This window comes from Lathamus discolor, chromosome 1 (assembly GCF_037157495.1).
Source record: "Lathamus discolor isolate bLatDis1 chromosome 1, bLatDis1.hap1, whole genome shotgun sequence".
NCBI lineage: Eukaryota > Metazoa > Chordata > Aves > Psittaciformes > Psittacidae > Lathamus > Lathamus discolor.
Window position 1 is genome coordinate 55204564 of NC_088884.1, and position 21619 is coordinate 55226182.

Genomic DNA, 21619 nt, shown 5'->3' on the forward strand with positions numbered 1-21619 from the left:
CTGTTCAGTCTCCAACAGTTGAATAAAAAAGCATCCAGTATTCCTAGTTAAACATTGTATTGATGTCTAGGCAAAAGTGATGATTTCTTCTTTCAGAAAAGATAAGCAGCGATTTCATTTACCTGTAACTTTGAAGAAAAGGAATGGAAGCTAGAGGAGCAGGCTGATGTTATTGCAGGGCTGATGTCTATCATCTCTGAAAGGACAGTGAGATCAGGAAAGGGCCCTGACAACCAGTGAAAGAAGTATTTTGTATCCATCTTTACAGAAAGCATAAAAGGATAATCAAGGAGCCACCTCTGCACTGGTCTCTTGGAAAGTGACTTTGAAACCCTTTTCTGAGCATTTAAAGTAGGTGATTGCAAACAGGCATTATGGATTTATCAAAAGTGAATCACGCATACCAACCTGATTGCTTTCTGTGTGAAAATTACTAGACCTGTGGACAAGAGGAGGCTTGTCAATGCCATTTGCCTTGAGTTCAGCTACATACAAGTTTGATGGTCTTGCTCAGAGGGTATTAGCCAATGAATCATACTCTACATGGAGACCTGTAACAGCTGGAGTACTGCTGGGGTCAATACTAGGACTCCTGTTAACATCTTTAAAGAAGGACCCAGAGGAGGTGACAGAATGCTTCCTCATCAAGTTAGGAAAAAGCAAAAAAATTACTCAACTTATGTGAGTCTAGCACAGAGCCCTGAAGCACTTGTCCCATGAAGAAAGGCCGAGGAACAAGGCTTGCTTAGCTTGTTTAAGGAGGTCATCAGGAAGGCAGAGCAAAGCTCTTCACAGTGGTGTGTGCTGGGAGGATGAGAGGCAATGGGCATAAGTTGAAAAAAAGAGATGTTTAGGCCGGGTACAATGAGAAGCTTTTACACCATAAGGACAGTCAGTCAGTGTTCAGAGAATTTTACCAATTCCATCCTTGGAGTTTTTCAAGACCTGACTGTATAATACCCTGGCCAGCCTGTTTTGATACCATAGCTGACACTCTTTTGGGAAGGATTTTGGACGAGATGAAGTCCTGAAGGCCTTTCCAACTTAAATTATTCTATAAGGTGATTTCTAAGCTTTTTTTTTTTTTTTTTTTCATATCAAGAGTATTGGAAGAGCTACCTCCTGAAGGCTGACTAGAATAAAATTTTGAATACCAGAGCACAGAATGTAGTTATACGCTGAGTTCATTTATTTGATAAAAAAAATGAGAAAAACCAACTGAGATTCTCAGAGACATAGGGGCAAGTAGGACATTTTTAGCATTTTTTTTACACTGCTCCATAAAAAGATAACCAAAGTCCAAGACAACAATAGGGAAGAGAGGTTTGAATACACATCATATACACTACATTCAAAGAAGCCACAAATCTGTATAAGGACACACTGAAAGACTGAAAGAATATGTCAACAGTCTTTTGAAGACATAAATTCTGCTTATGAATACTCTAGTATAAAACTGGTGTAACCCAGAACTCAAACATTAAAATAATCAAAATTATTACATTCCTCACTATGAAAAATTCTTCACTGTGAGGGTGGAGAGACTTTGGAACAGGATATTTCATCCCTGGCAGTGTTCAAGGCCAGGCTGAATGGGGCTTTGAGCAACCTGGTCTAGTGGAATGTGTCCCTGCCAAATGAATGGGGGCATGAAATTAGAGGATCTTTAAAGTCCCTTCCAACCCAAACTATTCTATGATTTACCCTTCAAATGTGACTTGATCCAATTAGACAGCCAAATATTGTTACAATAAAGAGAATGAGATCTCTCTAGGACTATCCACCATAGTGTCCCCATTTATCTACAGTTATTCTTTTTTATTTAAAAAGCTAATGATGCAAAGAATAAGTTGAAAAGAAAAAACACCAGTTATTACATACTCCTCTTACTATTCCATAGGCTTGGGCAGTGAAGTCAATTGTCAAAGTAAAGTAACGAAAGAGGCTGGAAAGACATTGGCCAATTTAAGAAATACTCTATCAAAATTGCTGGGTTTATCACATTAATAATATGATCTAATAAATGCTAAAAAATTATATCAGTTTTAGCGAGTAAGGAACTCTGGGTTTATTCATAGCTCTTTCACAGTTCTGATTATTCAGGTTAGTGTTTATGACCAATTATCTTAGTTTCTTCTAAAGAATTACAGCTAACATATATTAAAAATAATTAATTTTTTCTTTAGCTAATGTTATCAAGGACTTGCTTAATAAAGAGGAGGACTCCAACATCTGAAGTATTTTTCAGGTCTTGGAGAGACTTATTTCTGAAATACTGGGTAAGGAACCAACTAGTAGCAAGAATTACTATTTCGTGTTTCACAATGCTGAAATTTAAAAGCATATATATAAAGTATTGATCAGCAATACACAATTCTATTTTATATTTTCCTGTTTCATCTTTACACTAGAGATCTTCCTCTTTATCTTGCTTTAATTCAGTTGTCAACTGAAACAGTGGTTCAGAAAGAAATATTTCTTTCTTTTCTTTCAATTACCAGCTGAATGAACAATTTAAATAACTTATTTTGCCACTTTCATATTTAAAATGAATTAAAGGCAAGATAGAATACCAGATTCTATTATTCCCAGGGTTTACTCCAAGCGAGAATATGAGCCAAGAGACAAACCTTTTTTTTCTATAAAGAAGATTTTCCTTGAGAAATATGTAGAATGAGTTATTCGGTTTCCTGCCAAATAGGAAAGATAAGAATATATATGATGTTGCATCACGTTTGCCAGATCAGCTGGACATTTAATGAAAAGGAGTCAGGGCCTGATCCAGCTCTCCCAGAGATGACTGGAAGGCTTTATTTCCATCAGCTCCAGTGAGAGTTAGATCTAGCCCCATCTGCATGTTTTCAGGCACAAGACCAATTTTCATTTCCTGACCTGTGTGTATTTCCATTGAGAACATTAGTATTGTGCAGACAGAGGAACAACTTATCAGAAGATTACAAATATCCAACACCTTTTTTAGTTAACATTCTGCAAATACAGCAACTTTAAACTATTTGTTAAATATGCCTAACCACATCTTCAGTGTTATAGTGTAGTAAGCAAGAAGAGCAAAAAATATTAATTCGTGCCATATTTGCACGAATGTATTATCAGACACATGCATTCATACATGCACACATAAGGCTTCATCCCTGCTGTAAGGACAAAGAAGCTTTTTAGTGTGCATGAATCAAGAAGCTCTACATTGCAAGCCTTTATTTAGATGACTCTAAAGAATCAGATAGTGCTGCTGATTATAAGTTAGATCGCTTGAGGTTTCCTGAATCACTCCCTTAGAACTTGTCATTTCTTTAAATGAATGTTGTCATTCATAAGGTCTGTCTGCTTACGCATTCCCTACCTAACCTGAGGCATTTCATGTAAATGTTTCAACTCCTTTAGCTTTAAATGAATCCTCTTCTGAAATACTAGAACCTTAGGGTGTTATTGTAAGAGTAACTTCACACCAATCTTTTGTGAAGGGCTCAGAGGCCACACAGTTTCTTTCCTACTCTCAACATAACCAATAAAATATTTATTAAAACAGCCTGAACCGCTCAGGGTGGTGTAGGCTGAATTTTTGTTCTTCGCTTATTACAGTAGCATAAATACCCTAAGTAGAATGTGTATGAGAGCTATCTTCTATAACACAAACCCCATAGGGCAAATAATACATTAAATCTGTAATACTTTCTATTGCCAGTCTCATCAAGTTGATGTGGAATTTGTTGCCTGCGTAGAGTGACTCATATGTTTACTGGCCCTGACAGGTGTTGGGCATCTTCCACACTCATTAAAGTTAATGATTTCAGCAGCAGACAGGGGAAAATGTACGCTGAAGTACGTTTCCTCTTAACAGGTATTCCCAAGTTATCATCTAAGAGAATATGTAAGTGGTGTCAATTTTCCTCTGCAATCACAAAACCAGCCCATAACCAAACCCTTAGTCCTTCATTTAAAAAATAACCCAATTAGCTTCACAGGAGCTCCTTGTTGGAGTCAGGCAAGTAAAAAAGAAAAATGCACTGTACACAGAGCTTACCACATAAAAGCTGTTTCTTGCCATAAAGCTAGTCACATCCTCACCGGAACAGAGGAATTAACATACTGGAAAAAAGCCAGTTATAGAAATACATGCCTTTAAGCAAGCTCTAAATAAGCATTCTCGCAATAGCCACAGCTTTGGCATCATTTCTATCCCAACAAGCCACAGCTGCTCAACTAGAGACTTCTGACTTCATATTAGATAAGTAATGAGAAGTTTTACGCAGTGGTGCCAGAGCCTGTGCTTTGATATCAACACAGCACACTACAGTTGTTGACCAGCTACAGCCAAAAGACATGCCACTAAGTTATACTAGTTAGCTAAAAATATTCAGGCAAGAACTTCACAGACTTATACCATGACATTAGACTGTCAACCAAGATACAATGAGACTGAGACCTCACAGGAATCTGTGTATTCATACAAACCCAAGAAATTAGGAGAACTGAATCTTTAACTACAGAGAGACCTCTACTTTGATGCCTGCCCAAACACTAGATCTGCACTATTAATATGACAAAGTCCTGTACACTGGCTTCCACCCAACAAGACAGAAGTACTGAGCCAGAGACTTCACAGAAACCTGTGCCTAAATATCAACCTGCCATGCAAAACTCCTGAGCTAATGGTCTTGCAATGAGTATAACATATAGCCATCTGAAGGAGGAAAAAGATCAAAACCTCTAAAAATTAGTCAGAAAAACTATTTCAGTATTAAATATTCACTTTTAATGTCTAATTCGGCAGGATATTCCAAAGAAAAATGTGATGGTACATTTCCACAGTTAACATTCAACACAACAGATCAGTAAAAGAACTGGTCTGTTTCCTTTTCAAGAGTTCACACACAAATATTACCCTTATAATACTGAGGTACAATTGAGGTACATACCACTGCACAACACATCTTCCAAACCCAGATTAATGTGCTATTTGCTGGATAGAATTTGAGACAAACCAAAAAAAGTGATTCCAACAGAATTAGTAAGCAAAATGTTGACTAATGGAAAACTGCTCAGATATTTGCAATATATTTCAGCAATTCAGATGACAGACAGTAAATTGTAGGATGAATGCATTTATTTGAATTTTACCTTAACCCAAATAAAGCCTTCTGCCATATGAATAACTGCTCTCTCTGAGTAACTGTAAGATGGCAAATGTCAAAGTAATTTAATTTTTAATGAAGTTTAATAAGAGATTGAGATGACTAGGGCAAATGTGACCAGAAAATACTTTAATGACTATATAAAGAAATAATGAACTATTTTTTTGTTTCCAAAATTACTTCAGAATTAAATATTACTGAAAAGCAGGATTTGTTCAGATCAAAATGCCTATATCAATTTCCAAAATAGGATTTTGTCTCCTTTTAGGACATTGGAGAAAATCAGCATTCAGATGCCCCAAAAACTTGAAGCAAACATTTTCTCTCTGAGTGTTACTTTTCCATTCACATGGGCAAAAACAGTAATTGGAGAAAAAAATACTCTAGGAAAGCCTTTCCCTTCTCAATGTCTGAAAGGATTTCTTCCCACATTTATAGTGCTGGATCTTTAATTCTTCCCCATTTTCTTCTTACACATAACAATTTTCATAGCTTCTTTTTACATTAATTTCTGACTTTCAAGGCTGTAATTTCTGTCTCATGTAAGCAAGGTAATCATCTAACTGCCTCATGGCTACAGAAGTCTAACGTTCTACAGCATTAATTGCTGACTTGTTTCTAGATTTCACTTTAAGTTAGAAAAAGTTGAACAGCGCCAGCTGCTTTATCCATCTTTCACAGCCTTTGATCCCTCACTTGGAAGGCCTAGAGAACTCTTTAATGTGTAAGGGAAGACCTCTACATACTACTGCGTGAGAGTCCCTGCTCATGTTCGGCAAGATCCAAAGTCCATTGAAGTAACTGAAAATCTTTCTATTGTTATCTGTGGAGTTTGGTTGGGCCCAGCAGGTGAAAGGCAGTCTCACTGAGATGGAAGATTCACTGGAAACATTTCACAGTCTTGATGGTCATCAGCAGAAGAAAGAGATAGTTAAGTTCATTCACAAACTGCAGAGGTAAATTCGTTGGACCAGACCTGAAAACTGGAGTATTTTCCACTTCAGATACTCTCAATATTTAACCAAACTGTTTCCTCCTCCCTGGAAACTGGACATGGTTTTGGAATACTTTGGCTTTGCTAGTGCATATGACATGCAGGGAATAAGCAGTGGCCTAATGGACCTAGTCTACAGGAACTTATGAGTGCTTAGGAAATAGACCTCAACCCATACTGTGAAAAAAAAAAAGAAGTGGTTGTTCTTAGGTTTGAAATATTTATAGAAAAACCTAAACACAGTTCAATCTAAAAATAATAAACCAATTATTATTTTTGCATTTATACTGGAAGCACCATCAAAATGTCACAAATGTGTAGCTGCAACATGATTAAAGATGCTGTTTTTACCTATGAACAGGAAATCACTACAATAAAAGCAGTCTTCTTTATTGTTAAAAAAGTTATGAAATTCTAGGTCATAACAATGAATCCCTGTGGTGATATTATCTTCCTAAATATTCACCACTCTACAGACTAGATCCTGAATGACCTGTCAACCACATTCCAGTGCAAATTGGTTTACTTTGCAGAGCTAACAAAGTGAAAAAAGTCTTTCAATGGCACTGCAGGGCTGCATTACACCAGATCCCAGCAAGCAACTTATAAAGCTAAGAAGGAGAACCAAAAAGTACCTTTTGCAAACTATCTGTCAAAGATAATCACAGTATAACGAAACTCACATCCAGCACAAGTAAAAAGAATAAGTTGCATCTTACTTCATTTGAATTTTCTGTTGCGTTGTTTTTATTTTTCAGCTTTTTCTGTAGTAGTTTGGTTTCATACTCTGGTCTGGGATGCTCCTGAAAAAGACAAAAAAACAATCAAATATGTGATTATGATCAAAAGAAGAGGGAAAAAAAAAAACAAAAGAGTTCTGGTCATCATGGTCATCATCATTCATGATGTAAGCCATCAAGATGATTCAACACCACAACACCTTTTGGACATTACAGAATGCAGGGGAAAAGCATCTGTGAGTTGCACAGTACTTATCAGTCCTCCTTAGGGGAGGAAACAAAATTGAAGAAGGGAGGGATCTAGATCACTTGGGGAGGAACAGCTGTGGAAAAATAGAGGGATAAAGGGATAAAAATGACTGGTCACATCTAAATAGCCTGTGGTCTGTATGGGGGTCTGACCATCAGTCACTGGAGTAAGTAAAGGTGTGAAGCTGAGTATGTAAGTGCTAGTGGAGATCAAGCTGGAGTAGTTAGCAAGTAGGTGAAGTTGCCAGTAACTGAGGATGTCTCTAACGGTAAGACCATAGTGGAGCTGGCTATCAGAAGGACACGGGGAGTCCCAGCCAATCCCCAAACAGACCACAGGGTCTGTGGGTCTCTTAGGAGTGTGACCCACTGGAGTGTGTATGTATGTGTCTGTGTGTGTTTCTTCAAGCCCATGACCAGCTGCTGAGGGACCAGGGGAGTCCCAGCTAGCTCCGGTAGAGCAGGATACATATGTGAGTAAGCAATTAGAGAAAGGCAGTAGCATTGCGGGCTTGTACCTCTGGGTGCCAGCAACTGGGCATGCTGAGGGAGCCCAGCTGCTGGAGGGGCTTTCATTGTACAGATGTGTATATATATGTTCTCACCAACAGACCTCCATCCTGTGCAGGATAAGGAGGTTGTGCTGTCTGTGTTTCTATGCCTGGTGCATGTGTGCCTGTGTGGCTGGCAACGTGTACATGTGGTGCAAATATGTGTACACGTCTACTGGGAATAAATGCTTAGCCTCACTACAGGTTGGACCCGGGGGCATGGAGCTCTGGCTGACTTGCCTCTCTTGGGCTGTTGGATCTGGCCCAGCTTCCCCGTTTAATAACCTTTCAAGGTTTCCTTGCAAATTATATTTTTCTTTTCCAAATTAGAACATAAACATGGTAGCACAAACCTACCAAGATTTTAAAGTGAGCAGCTCATAAAAAAAAGACAAATTATATGTATCTCCTCACTCCATCAAGTTCTGAATTCATTCAGAGCCTGGAATTTGGATTTTATGCCTCCCACAAAATGGCAATTCCTACAACACTGGTCATACAATCCACACTTACTATAATTAGAACATATGCTTATCAGTCCAGTCACTAAACTGACTTACTAAACCTTTTGAATGAATATGATGGCAACAAAAAGAATATAAAAATTATTTTTTTTAAAGTAGTTAATCCTTATGGACAATAAAACAGGGGTCACAGCAGTCTTCCTTGGGCGATACATGTGCTGTTCGTTTTCTGTTCTGTGCAACATTTTCACTACACCAGACACCATCCTGAGTACTTGCTGTTGCCCACTAATGAATAGACCCAGTGAGACTTCCAATGTATTTTTTTATCCTGATAATGAGATTTTCATGAAACATTGAATAGGTATATGAGCACACTATCATTTAAATAACTGCTCTAAAGGAATATTTTTCTTTTTGAAGTCTATGAACAAGTCACGCATATGTTGCCCCTAAAGACAGACACAGAAATTGTATGTACATTGTATTGCTCCCATGGAGTCTGGTACTAACATGGGAGGCTTGAGGGAACTTTTTTTCTCTGAAGCTTGGGTACCAATATATCTCTGAAACTCTTGCACTACAATGCTATACCAAGCAAATATAATAAAACTGCTAGCATGACAGTTTGTTTTATCCTTGCAATTTCTTGTACTATTCAAATTAATAAAATATGTTCTGAGGGTGCAAGTGTGACACTATTTGCATCACAGAGTTCTTTTACATTACTCATGCCTCACATAAAAATCAACACCACAATGAATGAAGTTCAGAAACCATTATAGCACTTCTTGTCACAAGGGTCACTGTTGCTATTACTTACAAAGTGCTACGTGTGTATGTGGATCTCCAAGAAATAATGACGCACAAGTAATCTCTGACATTACTAAAGTTCATTAGCAGCAAAAATGGTGGTGAGTAGGATGAGGAAAGGAAAGACGAAGGTACAATTCAACAGTGCAACAATACAACAATAAGTGTTTAAAGATGCTGTAGTCAATGCCTATATCAATTTTTTTTTTGTAAGTTTTCACTAGCTTGTTGATTTGCATTAATTTGTATCATGCTTCCTTAAAAAAGGTACATAAGTCAAATGGAAGAAATGTCTTTAGACTTAAAGGATGAAGGCATCAGGCATGGCTGGCTACATGAGAGGAGACAGCCTGATGAAAGTAGGGAAATGAGATACACGAAGCTGTAAGAAACTGAGATCAAATCACTCTATGGGAGCACCTGCAGAGCTGAATTGGCTTTATTCCTTTTTTCTTATTTTCTGCTAAGCAAAGCATTCTGGGACACCAGGAGCAGCTGCCAGAGGTCAGAGCAACTTTTGAAAATTGGCTTGAAAGAAACACTGTGAGAAAATAAAATGCCAAGCAAAGCATTGTACTGTAACTTACATTTTTGCTACTGATAGTTTTGCTTTGAGTGCATATTGTGTTCAAATTTGCTCAAGTCATGTTTAGCTTTTAGTAAGACATTTCAATGTCCTTTTAACTGCATCTCATGTACCTGCATCTGGATTGGGAAATTAGTTGATCTGTCTTCACTGAATCTGCCAAGTCATCTATACCTTGACTGGACAAACCACAGTGCCTCCTGGAATGTATTTATCTATATATTCATTTAATGAGTATATTTCATGAAACATTTCTTTACAATACAGATTTAGAGATACTTGATACTTGATACATGGATGTGAAGGAACAATTTCACTCTGCTGTAAAGACAGTGTGATTTAGAAACTATTCTTTGTCTGAAAATGGGAAGAGTTCAACACTTATAACAATAAGCTAGAAATAGTTGTGACGACTTGAAGACCAAATGTCCATGTAGGGATAAATATGAATCCCACAATGTTGGAAGTTTGCCAGTACAGCTGCCAGACACTTATTGAAAACCATGTGAGCCAAGGTACTTTGAGGCCAAATGAGTGCTCAGAGTAGAAAATGATAATTCCCATCCTGAAAACAAAGAGCCAAATCATAATTTTTTTTACTTAGACAAAACTCATATTGACGTCAGTGGGAGTTTTCCCTGAGAATGTTCTCCCAGATTTGCCTTAAACACACAACATGTGTATCCATTATACATTACAAATTAAGGCTGCGTAGGTAATGATCCAGTTTGATAAGAATATATAATGCAAGCTTATCTCTCCTTAATTTTTCTTTGATTTAGGAAGAAAGTGATAATGGAATTTTTCAAAGCATGCATGACAAACACATCTGTATTTGCCCAAAGAAGTGATAAATGCTCATCCCTTGTAGTGTTCAAGGCCAGGTTGGACAGAGCCTTGGGTAACATGGGTCTACTGTGAGGCATCCCTGCCCATGGCAGGGGAGTTGGAACTGGATGATCTTTAAGTCCTTTCCAACCCTTACTATTCTATGACTGCTAAGAAAAAAACAGAACCTTAGAATCTATCCCAAATTAAAAGACCAGAGTAGTTGTAAGCAAAAATTAACCCATCATACTGCTTCCTTTTTACACTTTATGGAAAGTCAAAGAAATGCTGCAAATTCATTGAGCAGCCTTGTTCTAATATGTTGAACACAAGCAGAACAGCAAAGCAATGGGCACTGGTAGAAAGGTAGGTTTCCACAAATGAGAACTGGAATGACCCAGCTCCTGATCCAGATCAAGATGGAAACTTGGAATGAACAGAGAGCCCAGCTGTTCTCTGCTGCAAGGTGGTTAATTACTACAATGCATTATTTCTTAATTATTTCTTATGAAGATGGCAACAGTGGGGTGAAGTCTACAGAAGAGATTGTCATTCACACCAATGATCTGTTTAGACTTTCCTAGTAATGGGATACTCATCCAAGGAAAAGCACTTTTATATCTCAGCACATATGAAGGGATCACTGGTAGATGTTCACAGACTTTTTAACCCAGCTCACTTGCACAGTAAGTTTGATTTATGCAAAATTAAAACAAAAGCTTGAATAAGTCATTTAACGTTATTCCAAGTTCAGGGATGTTAAAAGACAAAAGCCACTGTACAAGAGAGGAAGTTGGCTATCAAAGGTATTCTAAAGCAACATAAATCCGAAATAGTTACAACAAGAACCCATAAGGTCTATTAAGGAAATATATTTGGTATATGGATAAATAGGTAGATATAATGCCTTTGTTTGCTCCCATTGAGCAAGAAAAGTAGGAGTGTTTTGGAGGATTACATGCAAAACTAAATTTTGAAATATGGCCTCAGGTTTTTAAGTGATTTTTGTTTATGAAATAGGATTTCCCAGCACTACTTATGATATTTATGGATTTTTTATTTCCATGCAGTTTTTTTCATTTCAGCCTCTGTGCACCTGGAACTTACAGGCAACCTGCCTTACTAGGTAAAAGCAATGGGACTCTATATACCATTCTTAGGTACACTTCCTGAAACATCTTAAATCACATATATCAGAGGCAAGATAACAAAAGCTTTATAATACCTAGAATTATCTGGTTCCAGAAGATCTATAAACTGACCAACTACTCTCTTTCCGAACTTGTGAATTTTGCAAGTTAATCCATGATCCAGATTAGAGCATTGTCTCCCCTCTAATGTGAAGAAAAACAGATAGTTTAGCTAAACTGAACAACCTCTTTGTCCATAAATATTTGTTCAGCCTTTATTAATTTGTTTCAGCCATACCAGTGCCTCTTTAATTGTTTCTCATAAATATCCGGATGACTGGATTTACAGCCAGACACGTCCATGAATATACCTTACTTGAAGCAAACACGAATGTTGAATTTGTAGTTTGAATTGTAGTCACATACTTGAAGCTTGAGGTTTTTGGCTTGAGTTTCACTGCAGCATAAGCCAAGCCAAGCCTGGGCTGCCATATTCACAGACTCAGTTTCACCTTGTACAAGCCACACATTTCCGTTTCTGTCCTTACTGCGACACCAGTGCATATGTAGCTGCACGGCATGACCAGGATAAAAACTCCTACACATCATAGCCCCAGTTACCCTTCAGCTGTATCAGCTGTCTGAACTGTTCACCACCCACTGGTGTGGTTGCTAGCATGCCTGTAAAAGAAAGAATAAGATTGCATGGCTGAGACAGTAGCATCATGGTAGTGTGGAGATAGATTGGCTTAAGCCGCTATGCAGCTGCAATCTATAAATGAAGTTGCACGCTACATAGGAGATGATTTAATGGCTCATCATTGCTAAAAACAGACTTCCTAACCCATACATTCTTCTCTTTCCCTGCCCAATGCCCTGATTATACTATGTGAAAATATATCTGATTAATTGGTTTCCTCTACCACAAACACCGTTCACTTTATTTCTGAAATTATTTCTCCACAAGTTTAGTCAGTAGGTTCAGGTATTGGGTGAGACACTAGAATTGAAAAGTATAAAAGGAAGGAGGGGATCTCGTGGTATCAGTGAACTATTGAAACATTTTATTCAGCTTCACCCTGTGAGACTAGGTCTTCCAAACAGAGACTTTAGAGAATAACATTGCCAATATACTGGATCTGGTTAGAGACCATCTTAAGAACCTGAACATACACAAGTCCATGGGACCTGATGAAATCCATCCACGGGTCCTGAAGGAGCTGGCGAATGAAGTTGCTAAGCCACTGGCCATCGTATTTGAAAAATCATGGCAGTCAGGCGAAGTTCCTGATGACTGGAAAAAGGGAAATACAACCCCCATTTTCAAGAAGGGGAAAATGGAAGACCCGGGGAATTACAGACCAGTCAGTCTCACCTCTGTGCCTGGCAAAATCTTGGAGCACATTCTCCTGGAGGCATGCTGAAGCACATGAAAAACAACAAGGTGCTTGGTGACAGCCACCACGGCTTCACTAAGGGGAAAACCTGACTGACCAATTTGGTGGCCTTCTACGAGGGGGCTACAGAACTGATGGACAAGGGTAGAGCAGTTGATGTCATCTACCTGGACCTATGCAGAGTTCCACACTGTCCTGCATGACATCCTTGTCTCTAAATTGGAGAGACAGCAATTTGATAGGTGGACCACTCAGTAGATAAAGAACTGGCTGCACGCAAAGAGTTGTGGTCAATGTCCGGCTGGAGACCAGTAATGAGTGTTGGAACCGGTCTTGTTCAACATCTTTGTCAGTGACATGGACAGTGGGATTGAGTGCTCCCTCAGTAAGTTTGCCGATGACACCAAGCTGTGTGGTTCAGAGGGAAGGAATGTCATCCAGAAGGACCTTGACAAGCTTGTGAGGTGGGCTGATACCAACCTCATGAAGTTTAACCATGCCAAGTGCAAGGTCCTACACCTGGGTCAGAGCAATCCCAGGCACAGCTACAGGTTGGGAAAAGAAGAGATTCAGAGCGGCCCTGCAGAGAAGGCCCCTCTACTCTGCTCTTGTGAGACCTCACCTGGAGTATTGTGTGCAGTTCTGTTGTCCTCAACATAAAAAGGACATGGAACTGTTGGAACAAGTCCAGAGGATGCCACGAGGATGATCAGGGGACTGGAGCGCCTCCCGTATGAAGATAGGCTGAGAAAGTTGGGGCTGTTCAGCCTGGAGAAGAGAAGGCTGCATGGAGACCTCATAGCAGCTTTCCAGTATCTGAAGGGGGCCTATAGGGATGCTGGGGAGGGACTCTTCATTTTGGACTGTAGTGATAGGACAAGGGGTAACGGGTTAAAACTTAAACAGGGGAAGTTTAGATTGGATGTAAGAAGGAGGTTCTTTACTGTGGTGGTGAGGCATTGAAATGGGCTGCCCAAGGAAGCTGTGAATGCTCCATCCCTGGTGGTGTTCAAGGCCAGGCTGGACAGAGGCTTGGCTGACATGGTTTAGTGTGAGGTGTCCCTGCCCATGGCAGGAGGGTTGGACTTAGATGATTTTAAGGCCCTTTCCAACCCTAACTATTCTATGATTCTATGATTCTATGATTCTATATTTAGAAAACAAACAAACAAAACAAATGTGGCCTTTTAATCTATAAACTGAGGCAAATAAATCCATAGATAATCACCTTAGCCAAAAGAAACATGAATTTTAGAAAAGAGAGTATCACATCCACAACATCTTTGAGGTTTACAGAAAATTCAGTCCTGGAATAGACAGGAAGTAAATATAATGGAAAAGGAATAAAATAAAGAAAACAAAAGCATGCTCATATGTCTGGTAGAAGAAATAAGAAAAGAGAAAAATCAGCTACAGCCCCAGCATGTTGTTGCCCATCTCTGGATTGACAGTCTTGGGATGAAAAAAAAGTAACAATATATCTTCACCAACTTCTTGGCAAGAAAAAAATTATCACATGCTTTAGTTCTTATAGTTTACAAATTAAAATATGTCTAAAGTGTGCCTTCACATGTAATTTTTTAATGGAGCAACAGCCAGTACTAAATAGTTTCCTTTAAGGCCTGAGGGATAACACCCATTTTTCAACCTCTCTTTCCCAATCATCCTAATAAAACTCTCATCCTCCTAAACATAGTACTTAAATTTAATGTTGAAAGGACTTGTTCAGAAGATTGGGGCTATCCTAGGATCATTAAACAAATAGTGTTAACAGGAATTTAATGAAGGTGACAGAAGATTCATTGGAAGGAGTGATGAAACCCAAGAAAAGGTACTAAAAAACATACAAAGAAATAGAAAATATTTGGAAACATGGACCCAACAGGATAATCAGAATAGGCACGGGAAAAATGTGAGACAATGCAACTGGGGAAAATAACCAAAATGAAGGTCTCAATGGCACAAGAAATCTGAGAATATAATGAGGATGAAAGGACAGATTTGAGATAACATAAAATATTGTAGCTATGTGTTCCCCTTTTACCGTTACTGACCACTTTTTTCCCAAGAGCACTAAGCTGTGAATATACAGTTATTTTATTAAAGGCAGGCCTCCATTTTTTAAACAAACAAAAATGTCTAGACTGACAGTGCTAGTAGACACTACTAGAACTTCAGGAAAGGAGTCTGCTCCTATAATTTGCAAGGTGGAAGACAAGGTGGAAACATCAAGTTAGTTAATCACAATCAATTTTGAAAATGTAGTAGAGAAAATAGAGTTAAACCAAGATCTAACTGGGAGGAATGGAATGCATCTGCAAACATATTTAATGTCAACAACTCTGCCTTAATTCTGTCTTACCCAGTCTACCTTCTTTACTATTTTATCCTAACTCAGCAACAATCCACAGGGTTCAATATTTTGTTAGGTGGGTGTTTGTTTGAATTTTTTTTTAAGGCATCAGATAGCAAAGGGAGGAACAAGACTGGGAAATGGAGCTTGCAAAAAAAGTTTGCCAGCATTTTGCAGAGCACAGCATTTTAACTTAATACTGCAATTTACCAAGCATGCTTCTAATGAAGACAGGCACCCAAGTTCCTCCCTGTTGCACTGAAACAGTGTAACAGCATGACTATTTGGACAAGACCCCCACTTGCTGGCATTTCAATTAGTGTGGACTTTCTGTCCATTTATTCTTCCAAGTTCTGGTCTGCATTCTAAGATTCCATCTTTTACAATTGCATTTCAATTTCAATTAACACAGGACTTTGTCAAAGTGGGGTAAAATCTCTTCCACCTAAAGCAAGAGCATCCTGGGTCTTAGAAATACAATTTCTGAAGATTCATGGGAGGCCAATATTTTCTACTTCCCACATCATTAATTAGAGTCCCCTTAGTATTTCTTCATCAGCTCCTTCACAAGTAGAAGAGCATATGGATTCTTCCACGTCTACCCCTGCTTTATTGATATCTATATTCCTTATTGCACAACCTGAAAAATGAACAAATATTAACGTGTTTGATCAGGTTATACAAACACACATCTGGCATGACACATTGTATGCTTTATGCATGGTATTTCCAAGGCTTTTTCTTGCAAGGTATATGCATGATGTATTTCCTAGGTTCTCATGGTATTTTCAAGGTTTTCATGGTTGTGGTCTGCATTGCTTCTTTCTCTCTGTCATTTAGTTATCATTCACTCAATCGCTTTTCTACATAATTACCTATTTAACAGTTAGTACCCAATGCTACCTATTATTTTTGTGGATTTCACATCTACAAAAACAAATGTTCTAAGTCTGTACAGCTGCCAGTCTGTACAGTCAAATATGCATGCAAGCCTTAGGGAGTCTGCTTTCTCAGACTGTTGTTGCCAAGATATTTACAAATAAGGGAACTAAATTAATCTCTCATGTGACTCTTTTGAACCAAAAGATTTGACACAGTGCGTTTAAAACACTAATTTTACTGAAAACTTTACAGTCAAGAGTCCACAAAAATTACAATGAAGACATTTATTTCCATATAATTCCCACAATGTACTTCTCAACTCTTCAGTGTTTATGGTTGTTTTCCTCCCTGATTTGGTTCCATAACTCTCCTTTCTAAACAAAATGATAAAAATAAGTAACTTAATACCATCTAGCCTTAAAACTGTTAAGCCTTCTGAATTTCTTCTTGTCCCTTTCTTCTTGCTCTCTGTTAAGTGATCCTGTGCATTCCACTTCTAGTTCCTTTTGGCCTAATCTAATTACACAAAATTTTCCATTTTCCACCATAATTTCCTACACTTGGAAAGACTTTACCACCACTGAAGCATGATGCCAGTGTCTGCCTTACAAATTTATCCTCATCTTTATTAATCTTACGGATACAAGCTGAACAAAACCTAATCTAACTTTTGCACTTTGGTACCCCTGAAGTACAAAGAGCTGACAGAAGATGATGTAGAGCATGGCTTCTTCCATAAGATGTCAGGTCAAGAGACTCATCCATTTTGAGCATTACATTAAAGAAAAAGTTGGATCAATTAGAAAATGTCCAGAAAGGAACAAGAATAAACAGACAACTAGAAAACAGTTTAAGAACAAAGACTGAAAAACAAAAGCTAGTTTATATTAAAAAAAAAAAAAGACTGGCTGACAAATGCAATATTATATTAGATTTGCTGAAAAGAGGACAGAGGTAAACTCTATCTTTGAAAGAAAGAACAAGAAAAAAATGAACTTTTAGCAAGGAGATTTAAGACACTAAGAAAAGCTTGTTAACAGTACAGATAGAGAAGTATTAGAATAGATTGCCTAGGGAGAAAGTGAAATCTCCACTGATGGATTTATTTAAGAACAAATTAGACAACATCTTTGCATAATGATTTAAGTAGAGTTGATCCTACCAGGCCCAAGGGATGGCCCCTCAAGGTCCATTAAGGCCTTATTTTTATACTACATTCCTAATTCTTCAGCTTGTGCTGAGATGTGTCTGGCACTCCTTCACTTGTCATAAACAAAGGATTCTTGCTGATTCCAAAGTTACTCCCCACGAACTCTTACCAGTTCAGAACTCTTCACCACAGGACCTCACAGCTCCATAGATTATTTCACAGCATTTTGCAAATATCAAGCTAAACCTTAGGATTTTGTTCTGCAAGCTATGAACTTGAAATTCAATACAATCTGGTGGGTTCATCAAGTATGCTGCAGAGCCAAGAGTTTGTTCTCCAGCCTCTTAGTATATACTGCAATTACTACAAAATTTCTGTTCTCCCAGGGAGCAGTATGACATTCCATATAGGACAAGCAGTAACTCCTTATGTGCTGATGCACTTGGTTTCCCTGACAGCTTACAAGCTGTGGGTACTCGTTTATACTGTGAGCATCACCCATGTCATAACTGGTTAGACAGCAATGAAAAAGCTGAGAAACCAGAGGCAAAATAAAGGAGGTTGTAGTCAAGCCATCAGTGAAGGAACATCTGGGAGGTCTCCCTTACACTAAATACATTGCGAAAGGCTGTGTTATGGCATAGTGATGAAATAAGAAAAATACTGGATTCTGCTTTCTGTTCTCAGGATTATTTTTTTTCATTTTATCCAATGATTCTTATCTGAGGAATAGGCAAAAGTGGAATAACTTTATCATCATGCTACATCATGGAGTTCATGATGTCAGCTTACTTTTTTTTTTTGAGGTTATTTGCACTTCACATCCTGTTTGAACTGAGCTCAAGTAGCAGGACTGGAGGCTTGTATGTGGTCTGTTGTTTAAGGAACTGTGCTGGAACATGAAGAAAAGGATATGAATCTTCCCAGAAAACCAAGGTAGGCCAACAACTCAACTTCCTGACATTTTATTAAGTCGATGAAGAGAGCAAGGCACACTGAATTGTTCCATACGTGTTCAGCTCACCATTAATGATAAAAGAGAATCTAATTGCTGCAATTCTGAATTACTGAATATGACCCTGTTTTAGAGCCACATCTATTGTTAGGGGATATGTAATGGAAGGTCCAAAGTCTACCTGTTCTTAGTATGATATTTATAGCAGAACTAAAAACAAATATAAAGACATTGTAAATGCTAATAAACAAGTATGTCTCACATTTTTTTTCAACTCAGGTACAGCTAGAAGCCCCATGGGCTCATTGCAAAGCACTTAAAAATTGTTCTCGAGAAACTAGCTCCGTCTGTTGTTTGCAACAGCTCTATGGGTGAGTACCTAGAGCTCAGGATCTTTGGGCCTAAGGTATCATAGATGCAGCATAGACCTGGATGCAAATATTATTTATGTTACCCTGACACATTACAATCATGGCCACAGACAATTTTTGTTATACATAATGAAGTAGCATCTATATGAGGAAGAATTTATTCTGTATCATTCTGTTACTGCCTTCTGTGCAACAGCATACGAGCATTATTAGCAAAGAATGATCTACTGTTATCATATAGCCCTTTTCAACACTGATTATTAAAATTAGAGTGCTGACTAGTAAGATATAGGTGATGATTTTTTTAATGATATATTGGTACTCGAAACTGTATAAATTCTAGTAATTTAGAAAACAAACTAGGTATGAACTGCACTGGGCTGGAGAACACTCATGATAAATCTAAATATTAATGCATATATTCAGATATATAATAATTTATACAGTAAATCAGCACGGGGAGAGGAAACTTACTTCTTCTTCCTCTAGTCCAGTTAGGTCCCAGAAGTAACTCAATCTCATCTGCAAACGTTTCCATTGTTCAAGGAACATAGTAGCTTAAAAAACAAAACAAAACAAAGCTAAACTAAAATTATAAATCAAATGCACTATGGTGTTACTTATACTTGAATATTTGCTATATTCAATAATTTCAATATGCTATTTGAATCCCATTATGCTCAGCCCATTATAAATAAACACAAAGCAACAGCATCAGGCCCAATTTTAAAGAAAGAATGCAAACAAATCTTAGAAGCAATAATTACTGTCTTTTTACAAATAAAATACAGAAAAAAACAATATGAATTGCCCAAAGGTACCAGTAAATTCTTGTCAGAGAATGGAACTGACCCCATATCTGTTGATATCCACCCCAAGAGCATCATCTCTCTTAATTTACCATGAGTCATTCTATAATTCATGAGTACAAATTTAGGTTTACGTATTAATCTGTGACCTCTCAACAGGTTTTGCTGTTTCAGTGTTTCTAATCAGTCAGAAACATATGAAGAAGGTAGGTGTAGCTTTCTACTGAAATAAATCATTGACACCTGTATGTAAACTAAGACCCTTAGTAACATGTAGAAAAAAAACTATTCTTTTGAAATATATTATAGTGGTACAGTTGAATGTTTTTCTCCTGCACAGACAGAGTGATTTTATCCTAAGGGACTGGCTAGTAGTTCAATCTCCTACTTTTTCTTCTTCATTCATATGAAGGAAAAAATGTTGCACTTTTGTCTCATATTTACAGTCTCCTAATTTTCTTTCATAATTGCCCTCCAGATAGCCCTTTGCCTAGCTGCTCATGATTTATCAGTTTATAGATTTATTAGAAATAGCATTTCTTACTTTTGACTTGTGGACACCTATTTTCAGAAGACTATATCAATACTAAACCAGTATATACCAACCAAAACCACCCACTATACTAATAAAAGTTATATCTATAAACATATTTCTCTTATGCTTCACCTTTTCGGCTGGTGAAAAGGGGATTGTAAAACTCTTGTTAGGTCATAGCAGTGTTTATAGAATTTTGAACATCTTGTATATGGTTCTACAAGACGCACAAAAGTGTAGAATGAGATCCAGCTTCCTTTGCATCTACACTTGGTGTAAGATGTAAGATAACACTGTGGAAAGTTAGACTACTATTAAAATCACCTGCCTCTTACAAGACAGAGTCTATTTCTACAGTTAGCTGCCAATATTTTCTGCACAGATATCCTACTATAATGCAAGAAATAAATATCGCTTAAACACGACTGGAAGAACACTGAAAGTAAATCCAGACATCAAGCAATTAAGTCTCTGCTCCTTCCTTACAGAGGAGATGACATATAAAAGCTATATTTAGCATGCTCTGAAAACACAAGAATTTTTAGATATCCTAAACACAAAAACATTTGGTTATTTTATAGGATGCTATTACTCCTTCCACTTTTTCTGCTATTCAGAAAGTCAGTTCCACATTTAGCTATTTAAGAACTTATTTGGTTAGATGCATTAGCTGTTCTGAAATCAGCAAGATTGCACTGACTTACACGAGCAGAAAAACACTTCCATTATATTCAGCCGTTCTTCTAATACATGCATCTGACTGATAGCTGAAATTCAGCTTTCCAGAACACCAGTGACATTAAGCACTATTAGCCAGGCATTACTCTGTAGTTTGTGAATATGGTCATTTGCAAACAATGTTGCTGGAATCGCAATGATAGTTTATGAGGCATCAAGATCAGCTAGTGGAAGTGTGATTCCTTTCAAGATACTAACATATAATATCATCTGCCTTTAACAGAATGGGAGAAGGCAAGCAGGATGAAAGCTACCTTGTGCCCAACATCAAAAAATGAAGCCAGCTCAAATTAACATACTTTACTCTTCTAAGTATGCAATTCTAAGTCATTAGATGTGCCGTATTCCACATCACAATACTATAGCCTACGACAAAGCATTCAGGCAACATTTACTCAATGTAGAAATAGACATTTACTCAAGATACTAAGGCAAGATGATTAGGTATGTGAGTGAGATCTGTCATTCAGCAGACTGAGGTCTAGATGTAACCAGTACAGTCTCCTAGTAGTAAGCAAACTAACTTGGTGTAATCTAATACTTAATAGGCAAGCTGGGCAGAGTTAATAAAGGATACTTGATTTCACTTTGCTGTTCTTTGTGTATGACGGCTGTATTTTCTTGCACTGACAAGCTCAGTTATCATGGTTCCAAGAACAGACTTTCTCAGTCTATGGGAAATATTTTTTTGAGTGGGACTACATCTCAGAAAGAATTTTGTTTTTCTTTTATGCCTTCTTTCAAAAGCAATGCATATAGAACTTTTTGTTCCATTCTGTTACTTGACAGATTCTACTATTTCATTTTAGTGCAATGATACATCAACATTTTGCTTTGCACATTGCCTTGCTGATACTAAAATACAAGTGGTTTGGATGAGGCTGCATGGAAATGATCATTTGCATGGATGCAAGTTTACAA

At 37.7% G+C, this 21619-nt stretch overlaps 1 protein-coding gene across 3 annotated transcripts in view; it reads right to left on the bottom strand.

Annotated features, from left to right (window-relative positions):
- ANO2 (anoctamin 2) overlaps positions 1 to 21619 on the bottom strand; it is a 167655-nt gene that overhangs the window by 78705 nt on the left and 67331 nt on the right. For all 3 annotated transcript variants that reach the window (XM_065665066.1, XM_065665065.1, XM_065665067.1), the window contains exons 13-14: positions 19091 to 19173; positions 6867 to 6950 (exon numbers count right to left, since the gene is read on the bottom strand). In XM_065665066.1, coding sequence (XP_065521138.1) covers positions 6867 to 6950; positions 19091 to 19173 — 167 coding nt within the window. The remainder of the gene's footprint in view (positions 1 to 6866; positions 6951 to 19090; positions 19174 to 21619) is intronic.